Genomic DNA, 21,754 nt, shown 5'->3' with positions numbered 1-21,754 from the left:
CCATACAAACGTCATACACATGCTCTCAAATACAAGTGAAACCAAGTTGATATGTACGTGATTTGATCATGAAAAGAAATATATGATGATTATCGAGTCGAAATTTCAATCAAACTCGCATTTTCTTACTCTACCATGTCATCTTCTTTCTTTCAATCTATGTTAAACTCTACAGAAATGGTGTGATCTATTGCCACTGTACAAATCATATAACTTCCCCAGCCTTGGTAGCCTTGGTTTTATATGTATTCACGGGCAAAGGCTTGTGTAGCTAGCTACCAAATCCCTCATACATTTTCCCCATTTTTGGGGCTTTTGGGAATGAAGATCAAATTTTTATATACTCTATTTTTCACCAAATCCATAAACTAGCTGACTCTGAATATATTGCAAGGATGAAACAATCTCCTCCACCAAATGCCCTATAGTTGAACACGAAATCAATACAAATATCGCCTTGCCTAGTTGCCTTGCATTCTACAAAGTCCCTTCCTCATTTTCCTCAAAGGTGTCAGAACTTAAGCCAGCAATCCCAGCATTATATAGATTCCAACCCCAATTAGCACAAGGTGCGCAATTGTACAAGCTTGGATTATTTTCATCTTCTTCTTTTGGTCCAAGTACAAATGAAGTTGATCACCCATAACACAAAACAAATACAAAATCTCTTTCATAAGGTTCTGTAATTGTACTCGCTCGGAGATATTTTAGTAGCTAATCCAACTGATATCCACATCATCCCACATGGGAGTCTCACACGTGACCTCCCTCCTACGGTGGTCACCGTCATGGCCGCGAACGCCGCCGGTCATCGGACTGAAGCGGTGTCAGGGGTGGTGGGCCTGCTGCAATGCCCTCCGGCCCTTCACCAACTGTCGTCGAGTCTCGAGACAAATCTCCATTTATATACACACTTGCTGAAGCTAAAGGGCAAATATTAGTATGTATATATCTGTAGGGCTTCCCAAAACCTTTTAAACCCTGCAGGAGATAATATAATAGATTCTAACACAATGCATAAAGAATTAGACAACGGAATGGTTTCCACAATCATAGAAGATATTTTAGGGTTTTGTTAATTTACAGTGCCCTTTTTGAGTAGTGGTCGTGTATGAGAAGAGGCCATTAGTCGATCTGTGAGGGTTTAGCTTCAGCAAGTGGCTGAGACAAATAGGAGTCCAGGTGTTCTTCTCAGGAGAAAAAAGAAAACCAGGTGTTCTTCTCTGAATATATCTAACTTTGCACACGACGCCCGCACGTTTCAAGAGTCAGCAATTTATAGCGTTTTCAAGTATACTTCGTTTTCTTTCGAATTCTCTGTGTAAAAAGATCGATCCAGAAATGCATGTGTGTGTTCTTCACCACAGCAGGTTGGTATATATTTGACTACATGCTAGGAAACTTAATGCTTCTCTGCAGCAGAACAAGCATCCAAAGAGAGACTCGAACAAATTAATCCCAAGCTATATGAATACCGATCTAGTTTAGGGTTTAGTTTGTTACCTTAACGATCACCGATTCAGCTGAAAATTTGTAAGAATGATCTAATCATATAGACCTAAAAACTAAACAGATGAGATGCCAAGATGTGATCGAAAAATAGGCCTTTTAAACCATAAACTGAAAAGTCCTCATTATAGAGATCCTCACTAGAAGGACTCCCATGAATACAATGTTTGACAAAACACTGAAAATATAGAGATCCTCACTATAGAGATCCATGAACTGAAAAGTTCTCATTATAGAGATCCTCACTAGAAGGACTCCCATGAATACAATGTTTGACAAAACACTTAAAATATATAGTAATATTATTTTATTTTTTTTTGTAAAGATATAGTAATCTGACAATTTAGGTATTTGTATTTCTTTTTATTCTTTTTCAACATTGAATTATACTCTTTCGAGATACCCAATTTATGTGTGACCACACGTTGAGCTATCCATACAAGCGCTTCCGAACATACAAAAAATAAGTCACAATGTTTTACACTTACATGTAATACAGTTTGGTTATTGTCACTGCATCTTGGTTGATATCGAGTTAAGTGAATATAAGTTTAGATACACACACCAAGTGATCAGAAATAGTGAAGATGTATGTTAAGATCTTATATATTGTTTTGTAAATCTTAACTTCAAATATTATTCCATGTATTACAGGGTAACACTCTTACAATTTAAAAGAAGAAATATTACAGGTACATCTAACCATTGTATATATATTCCATGGATTAGTAGTTTTGACTGAAGGTATGATCACATAAGCACACTGTTTTGCAAGAAATGAAGTATATGAAAGTATTATATCTCTAAGTTAATTAACTAGGATCAAGAAGAGAGTGGCATGCAATAGTGAAACAAATATTAAACTTACCACACTCTTGATGTACTGAAAATAGAAACGGAAGCTATGATTCGCCATATATTTCACAAAAACTATCATTGCAACGGTGAAACCGTGAAGATAATCACTATGGGATTAATGTCCTAATATCTTTATTACTTCGAATTGTCTGGTGTGTGCTTGCTGTGGAAGATAACAGAGAGAGACCAACATCTCTTCCTTCAAAGAGAAGCTTGTGACTTGCTTCAATGAAAGATTATACTAATTCGTTTTTGGTTTAGTTTTTTACTAGCTGCTGTAACTGAGCTGCTGTGCTTTTTTAAATTTGAAGTCCTCCATGAAAGTCTGAGCAAAGTTGTTTGTTGCAGCAGAAACACACGCACATTAAGACCGACACAATAATAAAGCTACAAACACACAGGCACACCCCCCTTCCTGCTTCGAAGTCGTGTATGGAGTCTGGAGGTGGAGGTGGCCCTTCTTTTCACAATAGATCTTGTTCCAACTTATACTATTTTATACTACAAGTTTAGAGGAATTGTAGCAGTAATAAATACGTACCCAAACAGCTTAATAATTTAACCCCCTCTACTCTTATCATCATCCTTTCATCCTTCTAATAAATTTTGGAGCCAACTTCAATTCATTCTTCGGCACAATAATTTGTTCTCTTCTTAACCATTTCCAATTATTGTACTCCATTGTGGCTTCTTGGAGTTGATCATCTATAATGTATTTCTAGGGCAAGATATATTGTAGACTTTCCTCATATATATAGCTCTCTCGGTTATTATTCCAACGTGAAGAATCCGTCATCACTACATTTCATTGAATGTCTGGCTCGCTCCAAGTTCTCAATCATACAAATTTATGCTCAAGAGAAACAACAACTTATGTGTTTGGTTGCTCTGCATTGTAACTGCAAGCAGTATAACTAATGCTAGATCGACGCAAGGCGGTGTTTAATTTAGACAGCTTGTATCACTTGCAAAACGCTTCAAAATCTCCTTAATTGAAATGCAGGTCTAAGTGAATGGGTAACATGTCTTTTTAATAAAGCACCAAATAGTGAAAGTGCTTAAAAATATCTTACAAGCTTTGTTATACAATGGAAACAAAGCTTTCTGGTTTTCCTTCTTTCCTGTGCACCACGTAATAAGTTTAAAATGAGCAAGTAGTTGAAAACATGAGGAGGCTGATAAGCCGGTAACACATAAACCAAGGGGTCTAGGGCATTACGAGAAAGATTAACATAATATTTAGGAGGGAAGATACGTTGCTAATGAGCAAAAAGAATCAAACAAGAATCTTGGACTTGATGCTTAATTAGCTTAATTAACCAGATACATATCTCAAATTGACTTCATCACTCGTACAGATCTCATCAAAGACTCAAACATTGCCACTCTTCGGGTATTTTTTTGGCAATGCAAACTTGCAAAGCAAAAACCACCACCAATAATTCCAAATATGTAATAACAAAAAACAAGAATGCCACTGGTAGAGAGAAGCTAGAGAAAACAAACACCAACGTTAATATTATACGAGTACAAATGAATTGTATAAGACGCAAGCCTCCCGGTGATTTGTCGAACTTGATGTTCTTCCCTTAGCTGTCCTTTTGATAATGCTTCACTTGGCTCAATGGCCCCGGGCCAAACTCCAACACCCACCTGCGCTACCACGTATGTTTTACTTTGATTTTGTCTAATTTTCTCCAATCCATATTTCTCTAATCATTATTTTTAATCTTCCAACTAAGCATGGGATCGATTCCTTCTCGTAATGAAACACACATTGTTTAAAAGTTAAATCCCTCCGGCAAGTACTTACTATACATTGGATCAATGGTAACGTTTTCCTACAAATGCGTGAAGGAAGTAGCATGAGGACGAGAGTAAGAAAATGTATTTGCTACATTGTTTTGGTCGTGATATCGTTCTACGTTTATACACCACTGCTTCAATCCTCAAATGGAGACGAGAGGGATTACGCATCTATATAAATATTAGGCTGGATCTATAGAGGATTTCTTTAAACTTTTAAAGTGAGGATGTTTTTAGTTTTAACTAGCATGTATTTTAACAATCAAAACCACTTATTCCCTAGTTATTTACCCACATATAAATCCTACAAATATTAACAAAATTGAAAAACGTTTAACCATTTGATTAGCACAATATTCGTTTTAATTTTATTTAACAGCCTACAATTGTTTACGTCAATTTGAATGACCAAATGATTATAGATTTAGTTGAAATTTTGTAGACATGTTTCTTGCATATGAATCTAGAGGATTAACGGTTGAGATCGTTAAATGAAGCCATCTACTAATGTAAAACAGTATAATTAATCCTCAAATTCTTAAAGTAATGAGATCCTCTTTAGGTCCTCCCTCTATAAGTATTAGTTAAAAATGTTGCGAGTTTAATTTGTTCAAACAATACGCGCGCGTTTGAAGCTCGATAATAATGTAGAAATACAGTGAGAATTAGGCTGTTTAGGGGGATCGACTTCATAATGCCAATATTGCAATTAATACAGCAAAACAACAGTCAAGTGGTGAGTATTTCTTAATGTACCAAATTATTGCTTAATTACAAATTATGAGATTTCTTGTCTGTGCCTAATTGATTTACAAACCGAGAGCAAATGCGACAATGTGGAGAGTTGAGGAAGCCATATAAATATAGATTGATATTTATACGGAAAAAACAGTTCATGAACTAGCTAAGAACTCAGTTATATATCCCAATTGACTAGTCACTGGTTTCCCAAACTAGCAGTGGCATTCTGTCTCTTTCTGTTGTTTTTGGTCCTGAATTCTGTATCCTCCCCAAACAAGAATATTGATTAGCTTCGTCGTATAATAGGACTTAATTGAGAGGACCACAGTCAAACGTAATTCTTTGCTTGTTTTCTTCCTTTTCTTAAAATAGGAGCAAGTGTTTTATCTTTGAATTTTAAAATCTTAATTTTGCACACTCGTAGAGATTTTTTTTCCTTTTTTTGAAAAGCTGTACAATTGTAAAGATTACTACATACACACGTACAAGTACAACAATGGCATATGAATTCCATCACAATATATCGATTTCTACTATTCAATACATGAACTCGCCATTGTAGAGTTGTATGAATTCATGCTTTTATTTCCTTTAATCGTGAAGACATACATCAATTTCCTTAGTGAAAACAACAAATTTGAGTTTGAACATTTTGTTCTTAAAAAGTTAGAGAGTAAGGTGTTTAATGAAAACAAAATCAAGAATCTCTCTATAGATGAGCCAAAGGTGATTGAAGTATTGAAAATGGCATTTCATCAAACCACAAAAACACCGATAGCAAACAACACTTGATTCTCACATGTACACATGATCGAACTAAGCTTATGAGCTTGAGTTCCCCACACCAAAACCAGAAAGTCCTAGAAATGTGTTCCAAACCTTCCCAAGGATGTAAATTCATGTGAAGAGACAATATTAATTCATCATGGTACCAAAACAATCAAAACTTGTAAGAGCTAGCTAGTTCGTCATCTCCTTCATCATCACCGCCACCATTTTCCATTATCACCTCCATACACTGAAACACATGCATCATATACTACTATATACTCTTTCTCCTTCTTAGTTCTCTCACATCTCTACAACTGGTGCTCTCTATTGGACCGTTGTTGCTCAATTTGAGCGAATTTGCTTGGTTATATTTATGCTTCGAAACCATGTATATATTTTCAAATGAATACAGATGTTATGTAAACCAAAAACGACATTTTCCCAGATCGGCAAAACCCTACCTTAGCCTGTAAACTCCGCGAGGGAGTCTGTGACTGTGAGGGCCTAACCACCAATCATTTGCTGCCACAGAGTGACACAGTGCATGGCTGGAGCTATGAATATGCTTGGTCACCGGTAGCATGAACTCTATTGTGTAATCTTTTAGTATTTGATTTTTCGTGTTCAAGGCCAAAACAAGGTCGATCAGTCGGCCATTTTTGTTTGATACAGCGTTTGGAGCCAATGTCTTATATCATTGTTTATCGTTCCAGGCCTTCTGCCATACAACCACACATGTATACACAACAACATGATTGTTTTGGTATAAATCAATGCAAAGCCTTATTATTGTTTTTCGCAAAATCGTGTCGACTTTCCGTTATGTCACTACTATATCAAAGTAAATAGAGTAATCTTTTTTTCAGTTTTATTACTCAAGGATTGAGGACAACCATATTAGTCATTTATTCATAAAAGATATAAAAAAAAATAGGTACGTCTCCGCAACTCTATAACAGTAGAGCCGTAGAGCATCTAATCCTACATCCAAGACAAAGTTTTACCCCTTTGTTTCCTAACTATGAAACTAGTTAAACTCGGATATTCGCAGCTCATCTTATGCTTCTATGGAAAGAGGAAGGAAACTGGCAATGGTCAAAGCAGTGTTGAATCAAAGCCATCTCTGTCTTCATTGTTGTAGGCAAGAAAATATCGTGAAATGTGTATTTTAGCTACTGGCCTGTTTATGATCGAGTTCCTTAGTCATTGGAGCTTTTCTTACGGCCTGAGATTTGACGGCCGGTGACAATTTTGATGTTATTACTACGACAAACCCCCAATCCTCAAACATCCTTGACAACTACCAGGTCACTTAACAAGTATTCTACTATGATTACTAATTAGACAATTTACTTCTATTTACACTTCAATGGCTTGGACTACATATATACACACATGAAAGAGAGTTTTTTTTTTTTTTTTTTTTTTTTTTTTCTTCTGTTCATGTTTTTGTTAACAATGATATATATGATCTCTTTAGACAGACATTTTTCAACTAACTAGATAGTTTGAAATGAACATTCCTTTTGGCGCAAGAATAGCATCCAATTAACGAAAATACTCAAAAGTTATCGGAAACTTGGACTTCATTTCTTGGGGAATAAGTTTGGGGGTTTAGGGTTTAGCTGTAACCGCATAAAAAGGGAACTATATGTTACCGCATAGCTGTAATTTTCTTACTTTAGAAAAATGTAATTTCTTGAATGTGCAATGTATTCATTGTAATTATACATTATGATGTAATTGAAAGAAAATCTGGTTATATAGATGCGGAGCTGTATTTGTAACCGATATTCATGATATTTTGACTATATTACTCTGATGCTTTTCGTTGGTGGGAACCGAGATTTGTGATATTTGACTCTGATGCTTCTCTAATGGTTACTTGCATGTAACTGTGATTTGTGATTCCTGCCAACTTGCATGTAACTGTAATTTGTGATTCCTGCCATTTTAACTCTTAGTGATTCTCTGCATTCTGCTTTAGATTAGTGTTGAACAAACAACATTAATGCTATTACATAAATAGAAATTTTCCTATTTATTAGATTTAAATAGAAGTAATTCCAGCAAAATGTAGTTGTGTTTTGACTAGCACCATTGAACATTTGAGAATTGTGATAGTAGCTGTTAGTGAATGAACAATTTTTCATTGTTTTGGTAAATACAAACAAGTTATAGTATGACTATATTAAATACTTAGTGTCATTATTGTTTTCTTGGACAGAGTTATACGTTTTTTCTTTCAAAACTTTCAGATTATTAGCGTGTGTATGTATATAACCGACAACGAATTATAAGATGTATGTCAAAACAATCTCGGTTGTCAAATTTAAATCTAAAATGATCGAACTCATTATTATGCCAACCACAAACATAAAATGTCATTCTGACATATTCATGACAAGAACCGATAAGGTGTAGGTGTTTTTGGATATTTAAGATGGTCTATGATCATCGAAACTAAATCAGATGTCTCGTTGAGGATGTTGTCGGACGAGATGTAAAGTCACCGGAACTATTTAACCAGCTTCTGATTTTGAGTTCCCCAAGATCATCAAAGGTGCATTCATTTTATAAATATGGACAAATATTTACAAAAATATTCAAATTCGAAAACAAAAAATAGGTATTAAATATGAATAGAATGTAAAAGCAAATAAATATGAAAGGGCCTTTGTATTTGGGTCTTTTACTAATTTCGGCTGTCGGGATGGGATCCTATAAAATAGCGATTTTCGATTCTTCAACTCTTTGCTACTACTAGTCTTCACCAGCACACTCCTCTCCTCTCCTCTCCAAACCAACAAACACACTCATCTCCTGTCTCTCATTCTCTCAATATACTTTGAGATCATCAGAATCTACCGGATTTTCTGATTTCCCTTCCTCCGGAATCGACACTGAATCTGGGCCTTCTCTATTTTCCTTTTCTACTCTGTTCACTCTACCTTTGATTCTTCCCATATAACGCCCTCCGTGATATTTTCCTTTCTGAGTTCAGCCTCTCTATTAGAGAGTCCATTCTCCAAGAGGTATCTATCTCTGTGCGACTTTTTATGTCTTTCTGGCAGATTTTTGGAACACTCTGCTTTGGCCTTTGTTTATCTCCAAGTTCTTGAGTCTTCTTCCTCACAGTTTTGCTTTGTTTTGCTTTCCTCACTCTCCTCTTTATTCTTTCTTTCTAGCCCCCCTTTTGGTTTCTCCTCCTCCTTTTACCTTCGATGCAAACATAGAGCTCATTCAAACAACCAAACCCCAAAAGAAAAGAACCATGGAATTGGAGTCCAGTAGTTTCCTTTGCCCCATCAAATACACCCAACACAGAAACACCACCAAGAAATTAACCAAACCGTCCCGGAAAGTAGAGCCCGGCACTTCCATCGCCCCTAAGATTGTGCGCATATCGATGACCGATCACGACGCCACTGACTCATCCAGCGATGAAGAAGAGGGTGAGTTCTACTTTGGTCGCCGGAGAGTGAAGAAGTATATCAACGAAATCAGCATAGAAACCGACTTGAGAACTAGTCCGGTGATCACCAACAATGGCCGGAAAAGGCCTGCCTTAGAGACACGGCCGGCTACTAGGCGGCCCGCTCAGAAGACCACTCCTTGTCAACCGGCCAATGGCGGCAACCGGAAGTTCAGAGGCGTAAGACAACGACCTTGGGGTAAATGGGCCGCCGAGATTAGAGATCCGGGGAAACGTGTAAGACTGTGGTTGGGAACCTTTGACACGGCTGAGGAAGCGGCTATGGTGTACGATAATGCCGCCATTAAGCTCCGAGGTCCTGATGCTCAAACAAATTTCTCCTCACCGCCGCAAATAGTTGTAACCGCTGCTGACTCGGTTGATGCGAAGAACATAGTCAATGAAGTCGAGATTGAGCCGGAAACGACGACACCAAACGTGACTGTGTCGGTTTCTGGTTATGATTCCGGTGAGGAAACTCATCATCTCTCCTCCCCCACCTCCGTCCTACAGTTCAGAACTCATTCCATGGACGATGCGGAGCAAATGGAGAAGCCATCACTACAACCAGAACCAGCAACCGAGAAAGCAAATCATGTTCAAGAGTGTCAAGTCCAACAACAGCTTCCAACGGTGTTGCCGTACATGGAGGAGGAACAAGAAGACGGGTTCAGGTTCCCAACACCGGAGTCCCCCATTTTCGAGTCACCGCTCTTCTACGAGTCACCGTTCTTCGACGACACGGCGGTTCCCGGACCACTCATGTTCGATGACTTCAGCGACTTGTTCCGGATGGACACGTTCGGCCCGTCGTCCTTTTCTGCTCAGACGACGTCGTCCATGATGTGTCAAGCAGATGACTGTTTTCAAGACATTTTTGGCTCAGACCCTCTAGTGGTCCTCTGAGACTGTAAGAGAGAGCGTGGCAGTTGACACTAGGCAGTGACCAACAGACACTCTTTCTGTTCTTTCTTGGCCGCCGGTGATTTTTTCCCGGCAAGATTTTGTTTCCCCGGCCGGCAAAACCCGGCTGTTCTTTTTGTTATTGCAATATTAGTTAATTAAGTTTCTCTCCGTAAAAATTAATGGAGAATTGAGTGCCCAGTTTTGCTCAGACTCAGACTATTTATTTATTTAGAGTATAATTATTAATTTCCAAGAAATATTAATGGAGATTTTCATTTCTGTTTATATACTTTGGTGCATTTTACATTTCTTTAATTCATGAACTAAACGTGGCATTCCTTTTGCCAAATGAGCTTGCGTGATTAGCGGTTCGTGGCCGGTAAGAGATCTAGTCCAAAAAGGCTGAATTCTCAGCCTCCAATATTTTCCTTTTTTACTTTAGATTTTTTATTTCACGTATAAATTCAAATTTATATTGTAATATAAGGTTACACGTTCACATAAATCAAAGTCTTGGATACTATTGAGATGTGATACACACACGAGGGGGAGGCTCAAATGGGAACAAAATAAATGTGGATTTTTGCGGTGAACAGACCATGTTAGCTAGGCACTTTTAAGACTTGCTATATCAATTGTAATTGACTAATAAGGAGATGGCTACATAATTTGGTGCGAAGAATTTGGCCTTCAAAAATTGTTTGTTTTGACATAATTTCCTATATCTCATGATATTCGATTCATATGAATTGGCTTGATGAGAAACAAGCATATTTGTTTTCTACCAAATCAAATTTTGTGAATTTCCATACCTACATTCTTATATTTATGACAAGTTTGTTTATTTAGAATGATTACCGAGTTCCGTTTATGTGAATCTTGTTTTTGATTCTTTTATGACAGTAGATTATGTGTTAGAACATAACCATGTTACCATAAATACAACATTGTGATAATTAAAATAACAGTTATTTAATTGTGTTATTTACAACATAAAAACGGTACTATCAATTCAGTGATTTCTTAAAATGTACCAAAATAATTCTCATATAGTTTTGTAAAATGATTTTTGCAAATAGTTTAAAGGAGGCATCCTTATCTATAGCATGCATGTGCCAGTTTATGATTAGCATCAAATCAACCAAAAATTTACATAGTACTACTACCACTCAAGTGCTTGACTTGGGCAAGTAACACCCATCTTTGAGGCTGATATGTTTTGGTACTTATGGTCATGTCACTGTGTCAAAATTTCACGGCAGCCATGTTTCCCATCATGTTTCCAAGTTTATAAGGTTTAATTATTAGATTTTGGAATACTTGATACATTGGTGACGACTAATTAACTAATTTAGGGGCCCTTAAATAGATATTGATGTTTCTCATTGGATTGTGTTTAATTAAGAGAGCATACCCTCCCTGCATTGCTTGCGTATCACTCAAAGTGAAATATGAGCCCCCAATGATTATGTCTCAATTAAACCAAGTTTCACACTAACTAACAGATGGTTAAAACTCGGAAGAGTAAAAAAATTCAAATTTAACTTAAACACCATAATTATGTCTTGAAGTACTAAGTACTTGTAGCTTTCCCGCCGTAAAAACCAGCTAATGGATGAAGCTGATATAATTTGTAACAGTGGTAACTGGATTCATAGGATAAGATAGACAAGTCTGATTTGAGTTTGAGTTTGAGTTTGACTAGTATTATTGATTCGTGTAAAGGGCTCCAATGCTTCATATTTGGAAGATGATCGAACACTGTAAAGGGAGGAAGCTGAGGGATAGGGGGTCCTTTTTTTGCTGCTTGCCGGTTGGTAAAAAAAATGATCAGTTTGGGGTCCTTATCTATAAACTATCGAGTGACCCAGAAATTGCTAAAAGGCACCTGCATCATGCTCTTCTTTTCACACAGTGGGGACTAATATAGACTGTCGATAATGGAGAACCGGTGTGTAATATTGCTGGAACACAATGGTGACTTCTGCACAATATTACACAATTGTATGCGCTTTGCAGCGAGTCAGTGACAATGAGAATACCACGCAAAAGTTAAACAAGTTAACTGGCATGGCTAATAAACTTTCAAGTTTCAACGGTCAATTTCTAGCTGTCGAGAGTGACAAACCCCTGCAGGCTGGGTAACACATGAACTGTAAACCGGATCGCTAATTATCGATATCGACCTAGAAATGTCTCTCATAAAAACAAAGACCTAGAAATGTCTCTAAACTAAACCTTAACCTTGTCCTTCTAAAAACGCCGAGAAGGAAACATATATACAAAATTAATCAGGTTTTTAGGTTGATTTTTGTTCAGTTAGGTTTGTATATATATACCCTTTCGTTTTAGATAATTGTTTTTGAAGTAATGCATTTTTATCAATAATTTGTCCAAAAAATGAAAAAAAGGAATTGTATCATGTTTATGCTTCCAGTGTTTGTTGTAGCTGAAGATCAAACATAGAAGTATATTGTGTGTGTATCAGAATGAGAATTTTTAACTTTATAATAGCACATTTTACACGTTTTTCTTAATATATATGCAGATGAGACGTACATATATATTAGTTAAGGCAGCCCTTCTCGGCTGCGGATGTCCGCACCAACGGTTTTGGTGCAGATTTCCATTTTTGCACCACTTTCCGATCGAATTTCCTCATCCACCGTCTATTCTAGATAATATTGTGTAGATCATCTATGTAAAATTTCAGCCAATTTGGTGATCGTTAAGGCCCTCAAACTCGAGTTTTTCTGGTATGAATACAACCGGACAGAATTCAATCCGTCTATTTGTTTTTCGAGTTTGAGGGTCTTAACGATCACCAAATTGGTTGAAATTTTACAGAGATGATCTACACAATATTATCTAGATACTAGACGGTGGAGATGAGAAAATTCGATCGAAAAGTGGTGCAAAAATAGAAATCCGCACTAAAAAAATTGGTGCGGACGTCCTCAGAAAATCCGTTAGTTAAGGACTCTAAGCTTCATATAGTTGTTGTAGGTGACCATACGCGTTCGATCTGTTTTATTTTGCAGAGTTCATGAATCGTGAAAAGGTGATTGATATACAGAATTGCAGATGATGAAATCTTCTCTATTGATAGGAATTTATATCCTGCCGAAGATAGGACTCATTTTCTGGCAAGTTTGTTGATCAGGTATTTAATATTCATCTTCCTTCCTTCATTTAATAATTACCACATAGATATTTTGTTGAAGTTAATATTACATGCATTCTGATCACCAATGTGTAAAGCTGTCGTACCAATATACGCGACGGCTTTTACTCGCCGTTTCACTTTCAGTACCAATCTTCCCACCTATAATATCACAACGGTAATCACACTATGAGCTGCTATTTGATAGTACGCAATTACATGTTATAAAGAGGATATCTATCCTTTCATCAAATTAACGGTGCATATATGAGAGACTCAAAATGAACATTGATGGTGCTTGTTACTCCATTGAAGAGTATAATGGTGTTAATTATGATCGTATGTGTTCTTGAATAACATGGGAAACGTTAAGTTATCTCTCATTTGAGCACATCCGCATGATCATTTTGAGAATCGCTCATCTATGAGATAAGTTGAAGATTAATTTTGATAATTGCTCATATTAGTCATATATGAAATAAGTTGAAGATTTTGATAATCTCACGGTGATTGTCTATGCTAGCTCTATACAAAAACGATAATGGTTAACTCATGTCATGCATACAACCATTCGTATTCCAAATTTTGTGGTATATACTCTTAACATATTTCTAATTTAGTTAATGCAAACCATGCAAGGTAATTGATTACTAAATGGCCGGTGGTCGACATGAATATTGAGATAACGAGCTTCCAGTGCAGTCTCAAGGATCAATCATGACAATATGATTGCAAGTTATTTAAACTTGGGTTGTGAAAAAACAACGTTGATGATTTCGCTTCGCAAGCTTCTGCATCCGTTTCATGATGTTCTCTATTTCACGTGAGAACCTGAACCATCTTACTTCACGCTGCTGCAAATATGTAGTAGTCTTCGTGTTTGAAGCAAGTTGGTGATGGTAATAATCCTTAGCAGCTTCACTGCTGACAACTTTTACCAAAACCCTAAACACAATCTGACACTTGTTGGTAACCAATTCAATTTGTTCATTTGTTGCAACAACTTTTCTATAACGAACATGTTAGTTCATAGTTGTGTCCATTAATAAAATTCATACAGGGTGGTTGCCAACACATTATTATCTCTCTCTTTTTTCATGTATTAATACCAAATGTATTCATGATTATTTCAACTTTGTTGTTCCTCTTCCACAATACATCTTACTAGGGTTTGTTAGTACACACATATACATGCAATTATTCTGTTACCTAGTGAAATCGTATTACCTATTTCACTGTTTGTTCCCTCTGATTGAATTGATAGCCTATGCCATAAATTATTACTGTGTTATTAAATTCAAATAGTATTATGATCAATGACTCCTAGCTAGATCAGTGTCGCTTTTCCATCTGCAAGTTTAGGGCATATAGTATAGACATTGTAGTATGTTAATAATTGAAAGATAATGTGGTTTATATATAAATTCTTAACCTAGCTAGCTCGCGGTTACTATATCTGTATGTATTAAACGGAGAATAGGTTACTATATCTGTATGTTATACGAACTCCATCAGACAAAGGAACGAAACAAAAATGAAAATCCAAACACAAGAGGAGGAAGAGGAGGAGAGGATCGAAAATCATAGCTAGCTAGCAAGTTTTGTAAAATCAACACCTTAATTTGCAGCCAGTCAAGTCAACCTCAGTTGGATTCTAAATTTCGAATAGAGAAGCCAACTGTGGGCAACTGGGCATAACCAGTTTGAAATATTATCATCTTCTGTCACGCATTGGCTATTTTAAACAGGCAAGGCAACGTCCACATATACTCGGTCTTGTAAAAGCTAGAAATTAATTTAACGATTTTCCGGCAGATGCACGGATTACCAGTAATAGAGTACTTGAGGAAAAATCAAAAATCCAGTAAACGTACACAAAATATATATATAAGTTTGAGTTTCTTGAATTTTATGTTTGTTTTGTTCTATTCTGGGGACACTGTTCAATGTGGAAGTGTTATTTATATCTTTAGTATATAGTTGCAACATGACCTGAGGGCACACACTTCCTTGCGACCCTTACATATTCAAAATGACCTAAAGGTCATCCTAATACCCTCCCCAATGGCGTGAGTGGCACTACTTCATATCCCCAAGTGCTCAACGACACTAATACAAGTTTTTCTTCCCTTAATTAAAGAAAATTCAAGCCAAGCCATGCATGCAAGACAATCCTCCATGTTTGATGAGGTTTGTAATTGAAGATTACGCAGTGAGGTTTGTAATTGAAGATTACGCAGTCACGAATCTACGAGTTTTCTCACTCAATCGAGTGTGAATAATATGATCAAAGCTCTACACTCAATTTCACATACCCATCCATAACGAGTCATCGTAAAATTGGTCTTTGAGGGATCATTTGTCGACAACTCTTTTCTCCTAACATTTTGGTTGAGTATAAAGTTTAGGATTTAGGGTTTAAAGGTCATCCGAATACCTCTCTCTAATAGCAATAGGCGTTCGGATACATGTACGAATACGGATACGGATCGATCCTACATGACTACTGTATGCAAGACCAGATATAAGTATCTATGAGTGGTTAATTAGTTGCTTAAGTACTGAACATGTATAAGAACCGAGTTATGTTGAATCCAAAGTGATGAGATCGATAAAATTCGCAGGCTTTAGAAGGAGGCTCAATGCTAAAGATTTTGCGTATATATAATGTCAGAGACAAGTCGGCAACTTGTCATGCATGCATGATATATATAGTGCCTGCTTTGCTAGCCGATCGAGTATGTATTTGCAAGTGGGTTTTTGCTCACGTACTGTTTCTAATCCAAAAGTATATAGTAACAAAATCAAATTAATGAACAGTGACAACACCCAGCTCTCTCTCTGATCAGCCAGCCCCCTTTGTAATGTTCTCATTCTGCTTTCCTTCGTGCCGCTTCTGGGTTTGGTCTCCTCACTCTACTTCTGCATTGGAATACGTACTCTGAAGTTTCAAAACAATAGCTCCGACTACGTATGCGATGTGTTTGATGACTTTGATCGAGGGTCTCATTTTTGAAAAGCTATCAAGTAAAGAGGTCGTTCTACATGTAATGTTCGTAATATCTGTTTTTTTAACGTAATCAGCTACACATGATTGGGATGCTATTTAGTGAAGCAATCGTTTTATATGGAACTTCCACCAACACAAGAAGTTATGTATGAAATAATTTATTTTATTTGAAGTTTGGACGTGATTTAGACGGTCGGATAAATTTGTAAATCTGATGGTCGAACTATCACATCACAATATTCTGTCATATAATGTAACATATATGATTAAACGGTTGAATAAACATCTGATCGTTAAAATATTGTAATATTTGTTTTGAACATAATTAGCTAGATACGATTACTTCAAGTAATCGTTTTACACGATTACATGAAACTTCCACTAGTACAACAAATTATGTCTGAAATAATATGTTTTATTTGAACGTATGTAATAAAAAATGATTAGACAGTCGGATAAACTTACGATTCCTATGATCAAACTATCGCAATCAAAATATTCTATTATTCTTGTAATGTAATCAGATATGATTAGACGGTGGAGTGAACTCACAAACCATCGCCATGAAGGCATGAACCATCTTAACGGAACGGAAGAAGGCCCTCTCATGGTCCCGTCGAGACCACCAAATCATGCTTAATGAAAGGCAATCATGACTTCTATCCTAATCAAAGGTTGACTAATGATATCACCGTCGGTCGGACTTCTGATCACCCACCACGTTCTCGACGTACGGCCAGCCGTGTCCCCGCCCCTTAAAAATCAAGTGGGCCAAGGACCGCCGGCCCAAGAGGACAAATGGGGTTGGGGCAGCACGTGAAAATACGTATGGGGCCTCTGCACCCAATTAGCCCCTGTCGAGACGACTCTGGTGCTCTCGTGGCGCTCCTATGAAGAGTCAGCACTGCTTATCATTTGACACCTGTACACTGGGTCCCACAAAATAGAGGATCCAACTTCACCTACCGACAGTGATGGTTATGAAGGTTATGGGTGACTGAGATTCCTTGGTATAATTTTGTTTCATGGAAAATCTAGTCTTTCCTAGAATAATATTTGGCCCTCTATATAGTTATACTGATTTTGGGGCATGGTCCATGTATGGTCCTAAGTTTGATTGTGGTAGATTTGATTTGGACAGTGTGTCTACGTACTCATCAAACTTGGAACCAAAGCAATGTGTATGTGTGTATTTTAATGTAACGTCTTAATCTTGTGCAATCAATGTATTATACCCTAGTGTTACAGTGTTATTCTATTGTAATGTTAACAAATCATAATGATGGAAGTATGTAATACATAAGAAAATATTAAAAGATTTAGGAGAATATTCATTACGGGTTATCTTTAAAATTTTGTAAGTCGTGTTTTCAATCGCGCGTTGAGATACTCAGTAATTATGAATTCTACAACTTTATAGTTGTATTTTATAAGTCGTGTTGATTTGTTGTTCCCTTTCTCTTCAAACTTCAAAGTTTGAGGATTTCAAAAACGTTTGGAAAGATATGGGTTTCCCATGACCGTGCTCAAATCCGCAAAGTCGGACTATGGCAATCTAAATTTGTAGTTCAAGTACATGATTTAGATTTTAGACAAACAACAATGTTCTACATCACTAATCACGTAATTTCGGACAAGCACGGAAACTGGAATTCCTTCTCACAAACTCAACTTCCATTACTTTTCCGGTTGACATCCTATTGCCTCGTTTGGTTGACATTCTCCACCATGGACACACAATCTTGGTGGTCAAATTTGAGATCACAAAATGATGGACAAAGGAAGAAAAGTTGTACAAAAGATGGAGGAATGTTTTCACCTTGTCCTTGAAAGGGAAATTTCTTTTCTCTTTGAGCTTCCTAATCACGTAGGCTTTTGAGTCATGCATCCAATAGCAAGTCAAAGAAAGTGTTTATACACACAGCTGCAAATTATGAGGCTAATTATGTGTTCAAACCCCTTTTAAACCTTTTCATTCTTCGGCCACCAAATAACATATTCAACTCATAATCCCACCTCATAAAGCCTAAAGATTACATAGCTCTCCGACATTCCTTTTGCAATTAGAATTAGGTATTACATAATCCCACCTCCTATCCTCCCATTATATTCAACAACTCCCATTTTTTTCCTTCTAATCAATCTTGACATTAGTGGCTATAGTTGGCTAAACAAACTTGTATATACAATTAGGGAAAACATTTGAGCTCAAATTGGTATGAACAAGATGAGATTCAAGCCTTTATGGTGTGCCTGTGGCTCGCATGTTAGGGGCTTCAAAGTCTCAGAGGGCAGACCCTACTTAGTTACTATTTCGTGTTGAAAGTTTTGACAAATCTTGTGCCCTCCATTCTCATCTATGCAAGAAATGGGAAATTGGTTCGTAAAGTTATGAGCCTTCTCTGACTTCCATCCATAATCTGCAGATCTTTGACTTGGAAAAGATCTGCTCCTGAGATTAGAGTACATATGGAGCTTCCATTAGTTTGGTACATTTTAGAACAGAGACTAGCTGGTTATAGTGGCTAAGGTACATATGCCGTATAAATGGGGTCAGAGCTCTAGAGGGTAGCTCCAATGTTACATTCCTGGCTTTAAAACGAGCGAAAGAGAGGGAGTGAGTAACAGGTAAGTATGTATACTCGGTAGAGAGGTTGTTGGACACTGAAGATCAAACAGAACATGTGAATATTAATGGCGAATATCCGAACTTGCTATATGCACAACCAATTTCAGATGATTACAGAAAGAGGGGAACAACCTCGAATATCTTGTAAGATAGTTCGTGTCATCTAAAACTTGAATAAGAACAGCCTACTATATTACACATTACCACACCTCTTGAGAAACTCTTCAAACCCAATGGAACTATGAAGTAAGGCCACCCATCATTCAACTGCCTGCTACAAAACTTTAGGATTTCTCCCTTAACCCCTGGCTAATAGCACATCCAAGTTGCTGAGACGACTACTGGATGATGCCCCCTCTGTCCTGGAAGTTTTTCTAGCACTCCTGTTCATGTAGATTTTATCTTCCACCAGCTGTGTATGCTCTTTAACTGCAACCTGTTGCATATGCACCAATGCGATCATGCTGACTGCCACCAATGCAGCATTTCCCAGTAGTCCACCCATGTTATCCAACTTAAGAGTCTTCTTGGCAAAATTTACACTTGAAACAAGAACTTTCATTAAGATGTTAGAGCTCTTCCCTTCAGAGTTCGTCAAGTTGTCACCAGGAGTGACTGGAGGAACATAGAGACTTTCGGGAGAAACAAAGCCATTTGCATCACAGACATCTCCAACAAAGGCGAGAGCTTCTTCAATAACCTTGTATTTCTTACCATGGTGTTCAGACAATCTCAGTGCTAGAACAATGCGGCTTTGCTCCAAGCGTGCAATTGCAGCATCTCTCTCAGCCCGCTGCTGCACCTGTACAGTCTTTAAGAGAGAAAAAAAAAATGACATAAATAGCCGGACTTGGAAGGTCTCAAATAGCAAGTGCTCAATTGAATCCATACAGAAAGATTCAAAACCACACAACAGTAACAGAAACAGAGGAATTTTTTCCACCATTTAACAAGCAATACTACTAAAACCTATGTGAAAAGCCTGACTACAACATTCAATCATGCTTTCCAAAATCAGACCTGATCAACATATTCAAACTCATTTAACCAGAACCTGGACACCTGGCCATTCCAGTTCAACTTAAAATCACCTCCTAAATGAATCACTCACCAACTAAAGAGGCCAGTTCATCAACAATCTATGCACAAGTAAAGGTTGAACCACATCCTATTGATACAAATAACACTATTTGCCACTGAACTATGTATCATAAGCTTTCAACTCTGTAAAAGTATAACAACACAAAGTTCTACTACTATATAATTTCTTCATGTATAACCGTTCATCCTCATCCTGTCCCATGTGAGGTCTATTTTTACAAATATAGCTTGTAACACATGGACACATAATTTTTTAGCTTTCATTATACTTCCTGAACCTAAGCTCCATGAATTCCCGATTCTCTTCTAAAAGTTGCTGTTCTTAATATATCCACCTCAATAGAATTCACGACGTTACCTCACCAAAACTAGTATACAGTTCCAGAAGCAACACTCACACACATTTGCTACTCACTCGATGGAAATTACACACAATCCTAAATCCTAACTCTCTAACCTACTCTATTCATGTTAAGAACCTCATTTGCCTCGGCTCAAAAACACTACTCTTCGGCATCATAAACTCACATAGAAAATCATATCGAAACGCAACACAAGCAGAGCAGACTCGAAAACTATGAGTGTACTACACTATCCACTACACCATCACAGAAATCTCAACAGCCTAAACCAAATTTTAACTAACCACATCACAATCCAAGCATCCACAACAAAAAAACACTAATCAATCTTCAAACAATCTCCAAATCCTTATTAGCCTAACATTCAAATTCTTCAGAAAACCAAAACCAAAACCCTAGCCGACTCACATGGAAGAACTCGAGCTGGTCCTCCAGGTTCTCAAGCGCGGTCCGTATCGCATTAAGGCTCTTGGCCTCCCTTATCGCCGCCGAGTCATCCTCCGCCTCGACTCGGAAGTCCTTCACGAACACAAACCCCGCCCGCCTCTCCTCCTCCGCCGCCGCGTCGCTTCCGTAGAAGAGTTCTCCGGCGGTGGTGATGGTGTCGTTCTTCTTCGTCTTCTTCTCCTTCTCCGACGACGACTGGCGGAGGGCCTTGACGGAGTGGAGAAAGTGAGCGCGGGAAATGGAGTGGATGGCGTCGCTGAGCTTATCGTGGAGGTCCCAAATCTTCTCCAGCACGGCCTCGATTTCCTCGATTTCCATGTCCCATTTCATTTGGAGATATGAACAAGAAAACGGTGGGATATGAATTTCTAGGGTTTTGGATTTCTGAAGAAGAGCAGTGACGGCCCAAGAGTGAGTACAGAGACTCAGGTGGCTTTTTGTGGTAGAGGCGGACACGTTGGTTTTGTTTGTTTGTTTATTTTTGGTTTATTACCTTTAAAAATCATTTATGATGTGTGATTTGAATTTCAAGTTGGGTTTTTGGGCTCGTGGACACTCTGGGCCACTAGATAGTGTGTGGTGTTAGTGGAGAAGAAACCTCATGATGCGTTAGTCCAGGACTTGTATTACTCGAGCCCAGGAAGCACGGAAGCTTGACTTCTACCACGTTTCGCGCTTCCGAAGCGCATAATCTGATACGGAAGCGTAATTACGATAGAAACAAGGTTTCGTCAAGCGTCGAAACCTTATGGAGTAAGCTAGAATCCACTAGCAAAACACAGACACAAGCCTAAAACACAAGAGTTTATACTCTAATTTTTTTTGGTTTTCTTATTGATAACTTGAATGAAAATACAATTTAGCAGGGGCCTTATATAGGCACAGAAATAAACCTAATCATACTAGAACTAGGAATCCTTTATTCTAAATAAAACTTAAATCCTAATGAAAACATAGAAAGTAAAATAATCCTAAT

At 37.5% G+C, this 21,754-nt stretch overlaps 2 protein-coding genes across 2 annotated transcripts; one reads left to right on the top strand and one right to left on the bottom strand.

The window, feature by feature from the left end:
- The first annotated feature begins 8,497 nt into the window (after positions 1-8,497).
- LOC101297295 (ethylene-responsive transcription factor CRF4-like) lies at positions 8,498-10,262 on the top strand. The gene has a single exon (XM_004307968.1). It carries the CDS (start codon positions 8,960-8,962, stop codon positions 10,064-10,066), a length of 1,107 nt encoding a protein of 368 aa, XP_004308016.1. The 5' UTR covers positions 8,498-8,959; the 3' UTR covers positions 10,067-10,262.
- An 8,636-nt stretch (positions 10,263-18,898) lies between these two features.
- On the bottom strand, positions 18,899-21,245 carry LOC101297006 (plastid division protein PDV1-like). Its single transcript, XM_004307967.1, has 2 exons — positions 20,740-21,245; positions 18,899-19,679 (listed from the first exon to the last, which is right to left on the bottom strand). Exons 1-2 carry the CDS (start codon positions 21,106-21,108, stop codon positions 19,167-19,169), a joined length of 882 nt encoding a protein of 293 aa, XP_004308015.1. The 5' UTR covers positions 21,109-21,245; the 3' UTR covers positions 18,899-19,166.
- Positions 21,246-21,754: the final 509 nt, after the last annotated feature.

This window comes from Fragaria vesca, linkage group LG7, assembly GCF_000184155.1.
Source record: "Fragaria vesca subsp. vesca linkage group LG7, FraVesHawaii_1.0, whole genome shotgun sequence".
NCBI classification, from domain to species: Eukaryota; Viridiplantae; Streptophyta; class Magnoliopsida; order Rosales; family Rosaceae; genus Fragaria; species Fragaria vesca.
This window is presented reverse-complemented; position numbering and strand designations above follow the sequence as displayed.